The following is an 18,244-nucleotide window of genomic DNA, read 5'->3' as shown; positions in this document are numbered from 1 at the left end:
TGCTGAGTAGATTAGAATGATTTATTAAACCCATCTTTCCTTGAGAATTTCAACAGTGAGGAAAGGCAGTGACATTTATGGAAGGGCTGCCACACACGGGATTAGACATGGACTCTGTCTGACACTCATTTAACCCCAGCTCTGCGGGTGTGATCTCCCCAGGCCCAAGAGGTCAAATAGCCTGCCCAAGTCCACACAGGTGACCCACTTAAAGCTCATGGCGATCCTCTGCACGAGGGGTCTCTGAGGTGGCTCAGGCCCTTTGCACGAGGCAGTCAACCTAGCCTCTGGGATGGTCACATGGAGCTGTCTACAAATACATCACAGGCTGAGAGCTGGGCAGAGCCCTTCTGTCCTCCACAGGTCAAGAGATAGGGATTTCTGCTCAGACCTGGACCCAGGAGCCTGCAGAAGTTCCTCCCGCTCCTTGCAAGGGGCTGCTTTCCTCCTGCAGGGGAAGCTGAGCAGGGTGTCCGCCCCACCCTGTGGGTCTCACGGAAGGAATGGCCCCAGTGCGGTGTGAGAATGAGGGCTTGAAGGTGTATAGCGGGGCTTGCCCCTGGTGCTGGCAAGGTGAATGCCCTGAATCCAACCCACCCAGGGAAGATGCCTACCTCTGTGTAGAAATGGGGGTCTTTGTATAAGATGGGGCCGGGTGACCTCAGGAAGAAGGCCATTGTGGGCTGTGATGCCAGCTTCCTGGAGACGTTGACAGGGTCCCCTCACCCCTCACTGGGCCCAGCCTGCTCAGGCTTCCCAGTGATTGGCAAGCTGCCGGTGAAACCAGGGGCATGGCTGCCAGAGCTGCCTGTACACAGGAAGTAGGGGGGCTTGCTGGACCCCAGCTCTCTTCCTTCCAAGACAGCTCCCAGTGTCAAGTCTGAGGGCCACTCGCAGGGCTCCAGGCACTTCCATATCTCCATTCCCAGCCCCAAAAGTCACAGTGCCCCTTCTCCAGGCCAGGCCCAGGTGCGAGGGAGCCCGACGTCCCACCACACTCAACTTCATCTTGAATTCCCGACAGTCCTGTCATGGCTCCAGGGACAGCAGCCCCGGGTTTGCCCTGTGTCGTGTTCTGGGTACTCTAAACCAAGGGGCTTTCCTTTCCCAAGGCTTCACAGCAGGTAAGCTACAGAGATAAGAACCACGTCTAGCTACTTAGTCCACACCAGCCTCCCACCTGTCAGCCACAGGGCCGGCTGCCCACCCCACCCCTGGGAGGCTCCTGGGAGGAAGGGGTGAGGGAGAAGAGGCCTCTGTGGGAGACAGACACTGGCAGCTGCTCTGAGAACAAAACCCCTGGCCCCTCACCCGGGTCAGCAGGCAGCATCCGCATCCTCTCCAAGGCTTGAGGCTGGTGGGGAATGGACCACCGGGTCACTCTTTGCTCAGAGGAAACAATGGGGAAAGAGTGGGAGGAAATTGCTCACCCACTCCCCACCCTCTCCCCTCCAGACCTGTGAATACAGAGTAGCCTGGGGTGACAGGAAACTGGGTCATGCCAGCAGTGGTTCTGTGAGTCTCTGGTGCTCCTGAGCTGGTACAGTGAATAATGCCTAGATGCGGGGCTGAATTTTCCAACATAAGCCTGTGCTTCCCCAAGACACTGGATGCCCAAAGGCCCAGGTGTGCCCAGAAGATGGGAGCCTGACCTCTGCCTAATAAGAAGCAGCTGGGGACTGTGGCAGGGCCCTAACCCCAGTGCGATGAGGGCTGGTCACAGCTGGTTTTCACATTTCATTTCATTCTTACTTCACGCAGTCTGAGAGGCCAGGCTGCCTGCTGCTGGGGGAGCTGCCCTGACTGCCTGGGAGATCCCAAACTACTCGGCCTAGCACGGGGCCACTCTGGCATGATGTCAGTGTTCCCCAGAGGTACCACCAAGTCCTGGAGGGCTGGCTTTGTGACAAGTCTTGGGCCTTCATCTCTGCATTCACAGAGCAGGAAACTAAAGCTCAGAGAAGGTGAGCACCTTCTCTAAGGTCACCCAGTCAGCAGGAAGTGGAGTGGACCCCATGCCAAGCCTCCCTGGTGCTGGGGCTGGACTCTTCTCCACTTTCTGGGACAGCATCTCCTGCAGGACCAGGAGCCACCCCTCTCCATCACCAGCCACCCTGACTGCACAGATCTGGCCCCGGCATCAGCCAGCATTTCCCTCCCTGCATCTTCCTGCCCAGGAGGCACAGAACAAATCGCCCCTCCCTTGATGGGCCTGCCAATCCCTTCTTCTGCTGGGCTCCACCCGCTCTTTCTGATGTGCCAGGACCTCAAGATGCTGTTGCCACAGCCCTCAAGCCCTGCGCAGGACCCGGTGGCGGCACAGCCACATTGCGTCTTGCTGCTGACGCGGTGCGTGTTTGGCCTGAGCTGGGCTGGGGCAACTATTCCAAATATGTGCCAACTTTTGGGTTAATTGTAAGATATCTGCCGTGGGATGACACCACAAGGCCAAGCTGGAACCAGCCAGTCTCCTGTTACATGATGACGAGGAACGGTGGCTGGGACAGGGAGTCCCCCGTCCACCGAGAAGAGGCTCAGCCTGTCCGGTGGAGCAGGCCACAGTGTGGGGCTGGCCCACTGGCTCTTGGCTGGACTTGCTGAAGAAGCGGTGCTAGGTGGCTTCAGTGCTGCCCAGACACCCACCCAAGGTGCTTTGCTTTGCCTCCTGGGCAGCCCTGGAGATCTGCGCAGCCTTTGTCTCCCTAGAGCTCACGCTAATCCCCTCCACAGAGAGACCACGGCTGCTGAGGGGCAGAGGAGGAGACAGGAGCTCAGACAGAGTTCAGTCAAGGCTCAGGGAAAGAATATTGGCTTAAGAGAAAAGGGTGAAGAGAACAAAAAATAAAAGACAAATTACCGGGTAGCCATCTCGTCCTGATTGCCCCTGTGGTAATTAATACGTCATTAATAAAGAGACTTTTAGCAGAAACCATATGGCAACACTTAGAACTCAATCAGGGCCCGGCCCCCCATCTGCCCCCGAGTCTCGTGGTGTGCAGCGGAGACAGCTGGTGGTGACTCGCTCTGTAGGGGGAGGACTCAAGGGCTCTGGGGGTCTTGGGGGCAGAGCACCCCTTTCCTGCCTCGGAGGGCTAGGCTGGAGGGATGGACGAGGAGCCTCAGGGCTTCATGGGGCCCTGGGCATAGTCCCATGTGTATCCTCCCCACACTAGCTAGGCATATGGTAAATGCCACGTGGGGATGTCGGGTTCCAGCGTGTGGAGCCACAGCCACATGACCCAACCAGAAACTGAAGATGTTCCTTAAGCTGGGCCTGCAGAGAGGCCTGGAGGAGAGCCTTGTTTCCTCTCAGTTGCCGCCGGGATGGGGTGAACTGAGAAAGAGAGCTTTGGAAGCTGTGAATATGGGTGGCATTCACTGTGGCTGGATGCTTCTCTGCCCTCTTGGGTCCCTGGAGCAGTGACCACCCTGGCTGTGCCACACTTTGCCACCCATCTCCCAGGTCAGACCCTTCTAGGTTGCAGCTTGAGAATTTCTGCATTTATTTAATACATTTAATATTTTAATCACCAAGTTAAAAAAAATCACACCATAGCCCCTGGCGTTAGGTACTTCAGCAAGCTCACGCAGGCTAACCTCCCTGAGACAGCCAGGAAGAACTCCGCAGCGGAATGTTGCTTGAGGCCAATAAATGGACACAGTTCTGCTGCCTTGCTTTTTGGCTCATGGTGGGGCTGCAAGCACCGAGCAGCCCAGATTCCGAAGGGCACTGATCAGGAAATGAATCACGGTACATGGAAGTAAAAAATAAAATGGCTCATCTGAAAGGAATTCCTTGAAAAGGCTGATTTTGGCTCCGGCTGACTGTCAATGTGCTTCTTGAATGGACTAATTGGGATTTATCAGGCTTTGAAAAACTGACAAGACAAATCAAAGACAGGCACATCTTGCGCCATGAATAATGAATGGGGTTTCTAGGGCCACTTGCAATCCCCTGCATCCAAAGCTGTCTCTGGCTGGCCAGGAGATGTTCAGGGGGGCTGCCCAGTGCTTCCCCTCATACCCTTCACACCCCTCACAAATGCAGTGACATTTTTCCTCCTGCCCCAGCGCAACAGCCTCACCAGCCAGCTGTGTTCACAAGGTCTCAGCTGTCTGATCCACATTCTGGCAAGGAAGAAAAATGAACCCCAGGGTCTAGCGATCAAGCCTGACTTATTCCTCGGACAACTGCCTGACTTTACGGCCTTTCCGCCAAATCATGGGACACTGAAGCACTAGCATTTAGAAACATCAACTGCCACAGAGCACTTTAAAACTATGGGCATAGTGCTAACATCTCTGTGCACCAAAGTGAGCTTAAGATTTGGTGAGGAACAGCCAGGCTTGTGCCGCTGTCTCTCTTGCAAGGTCAATGGTCCCAGAATGTTCCAGGGGACAGGTCAAGCCTGCGGAATTTTGTGTCTGCATTCATCCACAAATTAACAAATAACATGACTCCCGTATAGGACTGATTTTTTCCCCCAAACACGTGATTTTTGGTTTTTGTTTTTGAGATGAAGTCTTGCTCTGTCTGTTGCCCAGGCTGGAATGCAGTGGCATGATCTCAGCTCACTATAACCTCTACCTCCTGGGTTCAAGCAATTTTCATGCCTCAGCTTCCCAAGTAGCTGGGATTACAGGCACCTGCCATCATGCCTGGCTAATTTTTGTATTTTTAGTAGAGACAGGGTCTCACCATGTTGGCCAGGCTGGTCTCAAACTCCTGACCTCAAATGATCCACCCACCTCGGCCTCCCAAAGTGCTGGGATTACAGGCGTGAGCCACCGTGCCTGGCCGCTTTTTAATAGGACCTATTTTTTTTGAGGACATACCTCCCTAACCAAAATTATTTTCATGGAATTGCAACAGAGAGAGAGCCAAACATCTTATCTTTCAGAAGCAGACAGCACAGTCCAGGACACTTACTGGAGGACCTGCAAAACACAAGCAGAGAAGCCACAGTCAGCGTTGAAGGCAGAGCCGCCTCGCCAGTCCTCAGCACAGTTCCCGGCCACCTCTCCCTGCAAGGCTTTGAAGCTGCCATGGCTGTCTCCTGGCCTCGAAATCAGGCATCAGGCCTGAAGCTGGGGGCAGAGCAGAAGGAGCACGTTTCCCTTGGAGGGGCCGGTGGTGACAATTCCCACCGGCATGGGTGCATGCATTTATGTCACCAGGTGGCTTTTGTTTCTGGCACTGAGTAGGAATCAGAACTTGTTCCTACTTGAAGAACGAGCTCTGGTGCTCCTGAGGGGATGGTTTGTTTCTACTGAGGAGAGAGACTAGGGGAGTAAACATTTTGGACAGAGGGAATGCTGGGAGTAAGGGCAAATGGGTGTGGCTGAACAGGCTTTTTGAAGGAGGAGTTCCTGCAGCCCAGCCCCAGAGTTGGAAATGCATGAGGAGTAGCAGGCGCTGGGACTGGGGCTGGGGCTGGGGCTTGCCTACCAGATGGAGTCTCACAGAGGACAATTAGGGTACCCACCGGGGCTTCCCCTCACAGCCTGTGAAGCACGTCGTATGGCTGTTATTGCATCTGACCTTCCCAACCATCTTTTGTGAGAGGTCTGATGAACATCTCTACTGGACAGCTGGCAACGCAGAGGCTCACAGGGCAGCGACTTGTGTGGGGCCACAACATTGGTTAGGGGTAGAGCGAGCGCATGCTGGATGGAGGGAGTCTCCCAGCTGTACCACCCCTTGGCGCTGTGCACTAAGCCACCCCGCTGCCAAACAGACCCCGAACATCACTTGAGAATGAGGCCGCACGGGGAGGCAGCACCCGGCAGTCAGCGGCCGGCACAATTTGCATGTCACAACTATGAGCCAGGAGCCATGGGGGGAGCTAATGGGACCGGGGGTGAGTGCAAGACGTAAGACCCCTGGCTCACCAATGCTGATGAAGCAGACAGATCCTCAAGAGAACAGCTACACAGGGAGAAGGCCAGGAAGCTCTAAGCACAGCACAAGGGCCCTGACCCAGCCTGGGCCGAGTGCGGAGGGTGAGAAAAGAGGAGAGAGGAGTGTTGCAGAGATGAAAAAATCAGAACATGCCAAGATCATGGGCTTTTGAGGAACCAGGAGAAGTGGAGGCCAAGGCAGCCGTGGGAGGGCTGGAGAAGGTAGGGCCAGCCAAGCCCAGGGTTTGTTTCCATGTCACGGTCTGGGGGGGCTTGGTTCTAAGGGTAAAGGGGAGTCAGCAAAGGGTTCTGCATGGAGGAGTGATGGGGAGGGGCAAGAGTTCCCCTGGAGATGCGCCAAGGTGTCCCCGTGCAGGTGCTGGTGGGCGAGGGGGAGAACGGAGAGTCAGGAGATGGCTGTCAGAAGAGAGACGGGGTTTACATGGTAGAGGGTGCACGGGGGAGAGAGAGATGACAAGGATTTCTGGCTTGAAACACTGATGTGCGCCTATCCAAGAATGATGACATGGGGGACAGTGGTTTTCCCAAGTCTAGATCAGGGGCAGGGCAGAGCAAGATGGTGGCAACTGGGACATCCCATGGAGCTGACTCCTCACTGTCAGCCAATGACATTGATTCCTATTTTCCAAAGAAAACAAAAGTTGCTGGACAGGTTCACCATTGCCTTTCCAACGCTGGATGCATCTGCGCCTGTACCTGTGCCTCTGCCTGCACAGAAACCTCAGCGTGCCCTGCCCCTGCGCCGCCCCCGTGCACACCTGCGTCTGTGCCTCCATCTGCACCTGTGCCTATACCTGTACCTGCCTCTCCACCTGCCCCTGCCCTGCAATCTGCTCCGGCACCTGCCCTCCTCTCCATGCCCCTCAGGTTAACTCGCAGGAACTGACCCACCTTCAATTCAGGCCACTGTCCCCTCTGTATTGCCCAGAGCCTGGCCCCATCTGCGGTCCCTCTGGATTTTAGTCAAGCTTGCCCTGTCAAGCAGGTCCTGCCCGACACCTCTGAAACACGCTCTCATTCCTTGGATGGCAAAGCAATCTCTCAGTCACACACCCCCTTCTATTCCTGCCCTACCTCTGCTCTTTTCCTCACAGCCAGAAAGAGTGGGAGGTGGCTTCAGAGGGGTGATGGGGTGGGGTGATTGGGTAGGGCCTTGGCCATTCTTAGGACTTCGTCTTTTCTCTGAGACAGAAGCCCTGACAGGGTTTTGAGCACAGAGAGAATGTGGTCTGGCTCATATTTGAAAAATCCCCTGTGTTGGATGGCAGGGGTAGAACCCAGAGGCTACTGTGTGCTGCGGGGAGAGAGGATGGTGGCTCACAGCTGGTGGTGACAGTGGAAGTGGTGGATGTGGTTGGGTTCTGGATTGATTCTGACAGCACAGCCAAGAGGATTTCCCCAGTTTTGGCTTGAGCAACTGAAAGGATGCGGCTGCCATCAACAGAGGTGGGGAGGTAGTGGTGGAGCAGGTTTGGCTGAAGGGGTCAGGAGCTTGGCACACAAGGAATTGCTGCAAGTTGGAGAGAAGATAAGGAAGTCCTGGAAGTGAAGTAGAGAAAGTGTCTCAGGGGGGAGAGATCACCTGTGCACAGGACACAGTGATTGCCCTGCTGACGGGTCGAGTGAGGAGACCGGGAACTGGATGCAGCAACGCAGAGGCATGTTCAGGAAGTGATGGGAGTCGGGTCTGATGGGAAAGGGTTTCGGAGAGAAGGGGGTGGAGGGATGCAGACAGTGGGTGCTTTTGGGGAGCTCCGCTGCAAAGGGAAGCAAAAGAACTGTTGCTTTGTGGCGGTGGGGCCTGGAGACGGGTATTTCTTTAGGATGAGAGACATGGCACCATGCTTGTAGGATGGGAATGGTCCAGCAGAGGAAGAGGAGGGGAGATCCCTGGAGCAAGAGGGGAGTAAGAGGGGCTGGCTCCTGGCGCTGGCACAGAGGGGGCCTGGACAGTGCTTCCGCGGGGATAGCAGGAGGAGGAGTGCCTGGCGCTGCTAGGCATGTGGCCATGGAGGTGGCGCTCGGGCAAGTTCTCTTCTGATGGTGCCAACTCTTTCGGTGAAGTAGGAAGTGAGGCCATCAGCCTCGGTGATGATGGTGCAGGAGATGTTCAGGGATGGAGTGGGGAGAGTCTGAATGGGCTGGACAATGTGGCCTCAGCCAGGCAGCAGAAAGGGCCACGGGGGGCTGTAATGTGGAATTCAAAGGGAGACGATGGGGGTGATCTGCCTGTACTGGAGTGCAGCGTGTGGAGGGCTGGCTTCAGTTTGGGGTGGGGCTTTTGGGGAGTGAGAAGGAGGGAGCAGGGAGGAGCAGGGAAGTGACACGGGAGAGCTGTCGGGGTTCCAGCTGAAGGGCTGAGGGCTGAGGGGTGAGGGGTGAGGGTCAAGGGGCTGGGATCCATGCATCTGAAGGCTGGAGACAGATGGGTTGTGACAGTCAGGGAGTGGGAGCGGGCTGGAATTTGTGAACTGAGAATTTGTGCATGCTGCATTTATATCTGGCAAGACCTCGGGAGGGAGATGTTGTGGTCGGGGGAGGCCAAGCCTATCGGAGGAGAGGAGGCAGTGGAGTCCTGAGGCCAGCCTGTGTAAGAGGCTTCTATGTGGCTATCAAGATTCATAGGAATTAACCCAGAAGTATTGTGGGAGAGAGGGCTGGTGAGCCAGGGGCTGGAACCAACTAGCAACGAGGTAGGTGCACCTGGGATCAGAGATGGCTTTAGGAATGATGCCCTATCACCACCCCGGTCTCCCTTTCTGGGGCCAGAGTCAGGTTTCTTAAAATGCGGATCTGATCCTGAAACTCCCTCCTCACTGTCTTGTTCCTAAGACAAAGGCCCGAACCCAATGGTGCCTTCCATGTGGTAACGTGTCTCCCCCAACCACCATCTGGCTCCATCCACAGTGCTCCCACACCTGAGCCTCTGGGAACGGTAGGGGGAGATGTGTTATAACCATGAGTTATCATGAAAAAATGAAATTAGATCCATGCCTTAGCATCAACCGGGAAAAATTCCAAAAGGATCAAAGATTTTACATGTTAAGAAAACCATAAAAATCCTAGAAGAAAATGTGGGAACATTCCTTTCTAGTCTTAGAGAGGGGCAGGCTTTTGCACCTATGGTTCATAATCCAGAAGCCAGAAAAGAGAGGTCTGATCCAACCATATAAACCCCCAAAATGTCTGCAAGGCAGAAAGTCTTGGAATAAAGTCAAAAGCCAACCTAGGCCGTGCACGGTGGCTCACACCTGTAATCCCAGCACTTTGGGAGGCCGAGGCAGGCGGATCACTTGAGGTCAGGAATTTGAGACCACCCTGGTCAACATGGCAAAACCCCATCTTTATTAAAAATACAAACAAAAAAAAGAAAAGAAAAAATTATCTGGGCATGCTTGCATGTGCTTCTGATCCCAGCTACTTGGGAGGCTGAGGCAGGAGAATTGCTTGAACCTGGGAGGTGGAGGTTGCAGTGGGCCAAGATCACGCCACTGCACCCCTGCATGGGTGACAGAGTGAGACAGTATTGCTCAAAAAAAAAAAAAAAAAAAAAAAAAAAGCCAACCTAGGAAAAATATATCTAACTCATGTCACAAAGGCCAGATACCTTGACATAAAAAAGAAAAACACTCCTACATCTCTTTAAACGTCAGCAACCTAGTAAAAACAATATATCCAAAGGTATGAATGAAGTGGTCACAGAACAGAAAATACAAATAGCCCTGAAATAACTGGATTATGAACGAGGATTAACTTTTGTAGCTACAAGTGCTAATCTTCATTCATAATAAAAGAAACAAAGGTTAAAATTCCAATCCTATCAGGTTAAAAAAATGAAAAAAATCTCATGAGCTACTGTGTGAAGGGCAATGAGGACAGTCACCTCATACACTGGCGAGAGGATAAATTGGAACCTTCTCTCTAGAGAGTGATCTGGCAATACTCATTAAGATTTAAAAGGTATATGCCAATTGCCACAGCAATTATCCTCCTAAAAATACATTCTGCAGCTACGTTAACACATATGTAAGGGGATAGGTATAAAAACAGTTCTCATCACGGAAGTATTGAGATAGCAAAAGTATTAGAAATGGCACAGATGTAACTGATTAAATAGAGGATGTGACATCTGCAAATGGAATACTATGCAGCTGTGAAAAAGGTAATGCTCTATAAGTTCTGATATGGAACGATCTCCAGGGTGTATTTTTGCATTTTAAAAAGGTATAGAATGGCATGTAGTAAAAATGATCTGTAGACTTTTGTTTATACAAGCAGAACATCTCTAGATATGGGTGCAAGGACGTGGTTATCAGGGTTGCTTCTGAGTAGGGGGGCCAAATGGCCAGAGGGCAGGAGCAGCAGGGAGACTGACCTCCCAGCCCGGGCTCTTTCACATTATTGGATATTTGTGTGTAGCTCACCAAGACAAAGCATCAATGTGCTTGAACCTGACAGTGGCTGGAGAAAGCTCTGTGTCTTTGTCTGCTCCTCCTAGCTGTTGCTACCTTTCCTCACTCACGTCCAAGATGCCTCCAAGGAAGCTCAGACTGGGATTATTATTCTGAGAGCCTGAGGTCCTGAGAGCAGAGCCTTGGGGACTGGCGTGAGGTACAACCCAGACGAGGCACAGGAGGGGCTACAAGAGTAACCATCGCTCCCTTGCTGAGTGCTCATCAAGCGCTGGCAACTCCCCTGAATGCGTTCCCCAGACCATTTCACGTAATGCCTGCTGCAGCCTCACTAGGTGCATTTCACAGGCGAGAAAACTGAGGCCCAGAAAGGTTGCCATGCCCAGGGTCACGTCTTCCTGTGACCTGAGGCAGAGAGAAAGTGTTCTGACAGAAAGAGCTCTAATGTGTACTGAACTTTGCTGGAGATCACCTGGGTAGTGAGGCGGCAGTCCAGCCAGAGGCAGCCCTGTAGGACCCTAAACCTATGGTACCATCCATGGTCTCTAGAGGGGGTGGTAGAGTGGGAATGGGAGCATTCCAGAGACTGATCTCGTGGCTAGTGGGACAGGCCACCTCGAGCTCATCTACAAGACTTTAAAACACACTGCCCACCACCTCTTTTGGGCCCTACTGGCACCATGTCACCAGGCTACCATTGCTTCATGCCAGCACCACCATCACAGCCTCCTAATTGAATTCCTTCTCTTGGGCACCCAACTCTACCAGCCAGAGGGGGGTTTAAAAAATGCCCAGCTCCTTTGCAGGGCTTCCCACAACACATGGAATGAAATCCCAACTCCTGGCCCAGCCTTCCTGCATGGTCCAATCCTCGCCAGTCTCCAACACCCTCGGGCACGGTGCTCTGCTCCACGCTTTCCTCTCAGTTCCCCAAGGTGCCAACTCCCTTCAGCCCACATCGGCTATGTTCCTGTAGCTGGCGTGGCGTGGCATGGCTCCACTGCCACTACCTTGGAAAACCTTCCACAACTGTGACATCCAAAGATGTCAAAGACAAGGCCGGGAGCGGTGGCTCATGCCTGCAATCCCAGCTCTTTGGGAGGCCGAGGCGGGTGGATCACCTGAGGTCAGGAGTTTGAGACCAGCTTGGTCAACATGGCAAAACCCCCTCTATACTAAAACTACAAATATTAGCTGGGTGTGGCGGTGGCGCCTGTAATCCCAGCTACTCAGGTGGCCGAGGTGGGAGAATCGCTTGAACCTGGGAGGTAGGGGTTGCAATGAGCCGAGATCGTGCCACTGCACTCCAGCCTGGGCAATAGAGTGAGACTCTGTATCAAAAAAACAAAAAAAAACAAAGATGTCTCCTCACCCTTCCTGCATTGGTTTCTATCATCTTTCCCTGGTTATTTCCTTCCGAGCCCTTGTTGCAATCGGTAGAGATTATTTACTTGCGGGCTGGGGACTGCTTCTGTCAGCCCCAAGCAAGACACTTCCCTAAGAGGGAGCACATTCCTGGGAGAACGTCTGCCCTGTTCATGTTGTCTCCCTGCTGCCCAGATCAGAGGTGGGCAGGCACAAGCTCTTGGTCAGTATGTGCTGAATGGATGAAGGCCAAATGGATGAAGGCAAGAGTGCCTGGAGGCCATCGTGTCTTCGAAGCCCTCTGCACTTGACTTCTTATTCTAGGTTTGTGCTGTGGCTGCCACAGCCTCTGGAGATGGACTATATGGCCCGCAGGAAGCTGGGCGTGCAAGAGTGATGGATGGGACAGAGGGGTTGGTCCAGGCCAGCCAGGGGTCCCTGCTTAGAAAGTGAGCTGGCTGCAGGGCCTCCAGGTGACCACATGGTGGTGCCCCATGGCCCAGCCCTTCTGCGCACAGCCTTCAAACATGTTCCAGGCGTAGGCTGGATCCACTGACTTTGCTGTCAGGAATGTGGGAGCAATTCAGTAAGAGCCAGACAACCTGGGCAATAAGGAAAATGCATCCGATGAAGTAGAGGGTTCGATGATTCTGGGGCCTCTTAGGCTGAATGGATGTGGCCCAAGAGAGTTCCTCAAACTGGAAATCTTGCCCATTCACACCTCGGGGTTAGGAAAGGAAGCCTGGCTGGGCAAGCTGCTGGCCGTGTTACCAGGTAAGCAGAGGTGCGTGGTAGGTTTGAGAGCCCACAGTGCCCACCTTCAGGTCCTAGCCCCTCATGTCTCCAGTGTTTCCCAAAGGGTGTGTTTAGCCTTCCTGAAATGCAAACGGGGAAGAGTATTTCCCACAGCCTGGCAGGGGCCTGGCCCACACACCAGCAGGTGAGGGCTGGCTTCCGAGGCCTGAGACTGCCAGGGTCACTGTCCCTGCTCACAGCCCCACACCTGCTCCTTTCTGTTGCCCCCGGAATCCTAATTTACCCTCTACCTGTGACCTGCTCTTCCTGGTCCTGACTGAGCCCTCTGCCTCTCCTATTCAGCCAACTCAGTTGTAAGATGCTGCGCTCTGACTTCCAGCCCTCAGAAGCCTGAACCTACTCCCAGCATAAGGACAACAACCTTCAGGGACTTTTCCCCAAAGGAGCAGAGTGGGCCAAGTGCTTTTAAACCGAGTTTGCAAGTAGATGAAATGAGACTGAGAAGTTGGCAAATCCAGAGGCAATAATGAGTTAGTGAGTTGGGACAAAGAGTTAAGAGCTTGCTCCTGTGAAACATTGGAAGTAACCACTTCTGTCTCTCAGCATGGCTGCAAGGACTGAATGAGATATTCTGTGGGTGTGGAAAATGCCCAGTACAGCACTGGCACAGAAGAGGCAGGAGTTAATAGCACGTATGCACACGGACCTTAGCTCTCAGGGAGCAGAGAAATAAGCCGATGGTTTTCTGTTTGATTTCACGATGTCGAACTAACTCTGACTGAACAACAAGTTGAAAGAAGCTCCTATATAAATAAAAGCTCAAATGGACCCCAAGCATTTCGGCTGTGATAGAACTGTCAGGTATGAGGCCGCATCTCCGGAATTCAGCAAAGATGCAGAGCAGCCTGGGCACTAAGATTGGCTCAGGTAATAACCTTGCTCAGACGCTGTGCAGGTCAGGCAGTGGTGCTGATTAGAAGTGTTGGTGGGAGGTAAACACTTTTAAAAACAGCTTTATTGAGATATAATTCATCTACTATAAAATTTACTTTTCAGTTTACACTTCAGTGATTTTTAGTATGTTCACAGGATTGTGCAATCATCATCAGTACATACTTTTACTTATCCTTCATTATCTTTCTTTCTTGAGACAGGGTCTTGCTCTGTTGCCCAGGCTGAAATGCAGTGGCACAAACATGATTCACTGCAGCCTTTACCTCCCAGGCTCAAGTGATCTTCCTGCCTCAGCCTCCTGAGTAGCTGGGACTACAGGTGTGTGCCACCACACCTAGCTAATTTTTTTTCTTTTTGTAGAGACAGGGTCTTGCCACGTTGTACAGCTGGTGTACTCCTGAGCTCAAGCAATCATACCACCTTGACCTCCCAAAATGTTGGGATTATACATTTGAGCCACTACGCCCAGCCTATCCTTCATTTTTGAACGTAGTTTTGCTGAATATGTGATTATTGGTTGACAGGGTTTTTTTTGTAGTCCTTTGAATATGTACCAACACCTACTGCTTTCCAGAGTTCATTGTTTCTTATGGAAAGTCATCTGTTGGTCTAATTGAGGTTCCCTTGTATGGATGACCTGTTTTTCTCTTGCTGACTTCAGTATTTTCTTTTTGTCTTTGACTTTCAGCATTTTTACTCTGATGTGTCTGGGTCTATATCACTTTGCATTTACCTATGTAGAGTTCATTAAGCATATGTAGCTTATGTTTTTCAGAAAATTTGGGAAGCTTTCATCTATATTTCTCCAAATATTTTTCCTTTTTTTTCTCTTTTTCTGTCTTTCTGGTACTCCCATTGCAAATACATTGGTGCATTTAAAGGTATTCCACATTTCCCTGAGGCTGTTGATTTTCATTCTTTTCATTTTCTCTCTCTTCTTCAGACTGCATAATCTCTATCAGTCTATCTTCAAGTTCTCTGTTTTTTTTTTTTTTCTTTTGACAGTTCAATTCTACTGCTGAACATCTCTAAGGAATTTTTAATTTTGGTGAAGCCCAATTTATCAACTTTTTCTTTTGTAATTTGTGCTTTTGGTGGCATACCTAGGAAACTGTTACTTAACTCAAGGCCATGAAGATTTAGTATGTTTTATTATGAGGATTTTATAGTTTTACCTCTTACTTTTAGGCTTATGATACATTTTGAGTTAATTTTTGTGTATGATGTGAGGAAGAAGTCCTCTTTCATGCTTCCACAGTCTTCTTCTTCATTTTTTTTTTGCTTTTAGTTGTCCTGGCACCACTGAATTATCTTGGTATCCTTATCAAAAGTCAATTGATGGTAAATGTAAAGATTTCTGGAATCTCAATTCCATTCTGTTTACTTATATTTTTACTATTATGCCAGTACCACACTATCTTGATTACTGTAAATTTGTACAAAATTTTAAAATTGGACAGTGTGAGTCCTTTCACTTTGTTCTACTTTTTCAAGTGTTTTAGCTATTATGGATCCCTTGCACTTCCATATGCATTTTAGGACCATTTTGTCAATTTCTGAAAAAAATTCAGATGGGATTTTGGAAGGAATTGCACTGAATCTGTAGATCAATTTGTGAAGTATTGCCATCTTAACATCGTATTAAGTCTTCCAATCCAAGAACAAGAGATGTCTTCTTTAGGTCTTCTTTAATTTCTTTCAATAAAGTTTTATATATTTCAGTGTATTGGTCTTACATTTCTTTTGTCAAATTAATTCCTAAGTATTTTATTATTCATGCTTTTGTAAATGTAACTTTTCTTCATTTCATTTTAAAATTATTTGTTGCTCATGTATAGGAGTACAAATGATTTCTTTTTATATTGGTTTTGAATCATGCAATCTTGCTGAAGGCATTTGCTAACTTTAATAATTTATTTGGTGGATTCTTTTTTTTTCAGATCAAGATTTATTATAAAACCATAGTAATTAAGACAATGATCTGTTTAGAGGTAAGCAAAATAATAACAGAATAGAATACAGAAAGAAAACCACACTGTATGCAGACTTATGATACAGCTGGAACTGCAGATCAGCTGAGGGGGAAAAAACCGCTAGCATTTAATAAATAAATAGTACTGGGACAACTTTTGCATTTTTATTAGAGATGGGGTTTCACCATGTTGGCCAGGCTGTTCTCAAACTCCTGACCCCAAGTGATTCTCCTGCCTTCGCCTCCCAAAATGCTGGGATTACAGGTGTGAGCCACCATGCCCAGCCTCATTTTCTAGTTGTTAAGGGAGGAAGTTAGGCTATTGATTTGACTATAAAATCCTCATGATAAAACACAGGAATACATCTTCATGTCCTTGAGTTAGGTAACAGTTTCTTAGATATGACACCAAAAGCATAAATTACAGAAGAAAACATTGAGAAATTGGACTTCACCAAAATTAAACTGGGGAAAAATGAAATTATATATGTATCTCAAACCAAATATAAAAAATCAATTCCATATACATTAAGGATTCAAATGTAAAAGGTAAAAATTCAGGAAGAATACAAAAGAATATATTTTTTCACTCGAGGTTGGGAAACATTTATTTTTCCTTCAACTTTAAGTTTAGGGGCACAGGTGCCAGATGTGGATTCTTTAGAATGTTCTGTGCATAAGATCACACCACCTGCAAACAGAGATAGTTTTACTTCTTTTCCCATATTAATGTCTTTAATGCCTCCTTTCTGTTTAACTGTCCTGGCTAGAACCGTGAATATAAAGTTAAACAGAAGCAGCAGGAGTGAACATCCTTGTCATGTTCCTGATATTGGGGGAAATCATTCAGTCTTTCACCATTAAGCATGCTATTAGTTAGCTGTGGGTTTTTCATAGATGCCCTTTATCAAGTTGAAGAAGTTTTTTTTTTTTTTTTTTAATTCTTAATTTGTTGAGTGGGGTTCTTAAATTAATTAGTTAATTAATTTTGTGATGGAGTCTTGCTCTGTTGTCCAGGTTGGAGTGCAATGGTATCATATCAGTTCACTGCAACCTCTGCCTCCCAGGTCTAAGAGATTCTTCTGGTTTGGCCTCCTGAGTAGCTGGGACTACAGGCATGCACCACCACACCCAGCTAATTTTTGTATTTTTAGTAAAGACATGATTTCACCATGTTGGCCAAGGCTGATCTCGAACTCTTGACCTCAAGTAACTTGCCGGCCTTGGCCTCCCAAAGTACTGGGATTATAGGTGTGAGCCGTTGTGCTTGGCCTGTGTGGGGTTTTTTAAATCAGGAAAAGTTGTGAATTTCATCAAATGCTTTATCTGCATTTACTGAGATGATCATAGGTATTTTCTAGTGCACCACTCTGATTCCCTTGTTTCTTTTATTATATTTTTTGAATTATTTTCTTAGTGTTTTTTTGTGACAATTACAATTAACACCTTAATTTAAAGTAATTGAGTTTGGATTAATAATAATTTTTATTTTTTGAGACAGAGTCTCGTTCTGTCACCTGGGCTGGAATGCAGTGGCATGACCATGGCCCACTGCAGCCTTGACTTCCTGGTGTTAAACTATTCTCCCACTTCAGCCTCCCCAGTAGCTGGGATGACAGGTGTGAGCCAATGTATCCAACTTTTTTTTTTTTTAAATGCAGATGATGTCTCTTTATGTTGCCCAGGCTGGTCTTGAACTCCTGGGCTCAACTGATACTCCCACCTCAGCCTCCCAAAATGTTGATATTACAGGAGTGAGCCATTGCTCCTGGCCTAGCAACTCACTTTCAATTGTACACAAATATACATACAATTGTATGCAAATATACTCTAATATAGTTCTGTTCCCTATCCTGTCCTTTGTACTATCATTGCCACAAAATTACTACTCTATACACTATAATCCCATCAACGTAGTTTTATCATTACTGTTTATGTGATTGTCATTTAAATCAGAACAGAGAAAAGAGTTACAAATAAAAGCACACATATACTATCACTTATATTTACCTATGTAGCTACCTTCACTGGCACTCTATTTCTTTGTGTGAATTTAAATTATCATCTAATAGTCTTTCGTTTCAGACTGAAGGACTTTCTTTACCATTTCTTGTACGGGAGCGTCTGATAGTGATAAATTCTCTCCATTTATTTAGGAATGACTTAATTTCTCCTTCTGCTCTTTTTTTTTCTTTTCAGACAGAATCTCGCTTGGTCACCCAGGCTCTAGTGCAGTGGTGGTCCATGGCTCACTGCAGCCTCAACCTCCTGGGCTCAAGTGATCCTCCTATCTAAGCCTCCCATGCAGGCATTGCCATCATACCCTGCTAATTAAAAAAACTTTTTTTTATAGAGATGGGGCCTTGCTATGTTGTTCAGGCTGGTCTTGAATTCCTGGGCTCAAGTGATCCTTCCTCTTCGACCTCCCAAAGTGCTAGGATTACAAGAGTGAGCCACCTTGCCTGGTTACTCTCCTTAAATTTTCAAAGATAGTTTTCCAGGTATAGATTTCTTTGTTGATAATTTTTTTTCCTTTTCTTACTTGCTGAATATGTCATCCCACTGCCTTTTGGCTTGTATGGTTTCTGGTGAGAAACCAGTTGTTAATCTTATTAAGCAACGCTTTTCTGTGGTATGCCATTTCTCTCATGATGCTTTAAAGATTTTTTTTCTGAGACAGAGTTTCACTGTGTTGTCCAGGCTGGAGTGCAGTGGCATGATCTTGGCTCACTGTAACTTCTGTCTCCCAGGTTCAAGCAATTCTTGTGCCTCAGCCTCCCGAGTAGCTGAGACTATAGACACGTGCCACCACACCTAGATAATTTTTTTTTTTTTTTTTTTTTTTTTTTTTTTTTTTTTTTTT

General features: G+C 48.8%; 1 protein-coding gene across 6 annotated transcripts in view; it reads right to left on the bottom strand.

Moving 5' to 3' along the window:
- The window catches only part of COL23A1 (collagen type XXIII alpha 1 chain), a 355,575-nt gene that overhangs the window by 48,899 nt on the left and 288,432 nt on the right, over positions 1 to 18,244 (bottom strand). For 5 of the 6 annotated variants that reach the window (XM_032270901.1, XM_032270900.1, XM_032270903.1 and 2 more), the window contains exons 4-5: positions 4,931 to 4,938; positions 2,858 to 2,884 (exon numbers count right to left, since the gene is read on the bottom strand). In XM_032270901.1, coding sequence (XP_032126792.1) covers positions 2,858 to 2,884; positions 4,931 to 4,938 — 35 coding nt within the window. The remainder of the gene's footprint in view (positions 1 to 2,857; positions 2,885 to 4,930; positions 4,939 to 18,244) is intronic. The other variant, XM_032270902.1, reaches the window with a different exon arrangement.

The sequence above is a fragment of the Sapajus apella genome, unplaced genomic scaffold (genome assembly GCF_009761245.1).
Source record: "Sapajus apella isolate SASKATOON/1434 unplaced genomic scaffold, GSC_monkey_1.0 scaffold219, whole genome shotgun sequence".
Taxonomy (NCBI): Eukaryota; Metazoa; Chordata; class Mammalia; order Primates; family Cebidae; genus Sapajus; species Sapajus apella.
The sequence above is the reverse complement of the archived record's forward strand: the minus strand, read 5'-3'. Positions and strand labels throughout refer to the sequence as shown.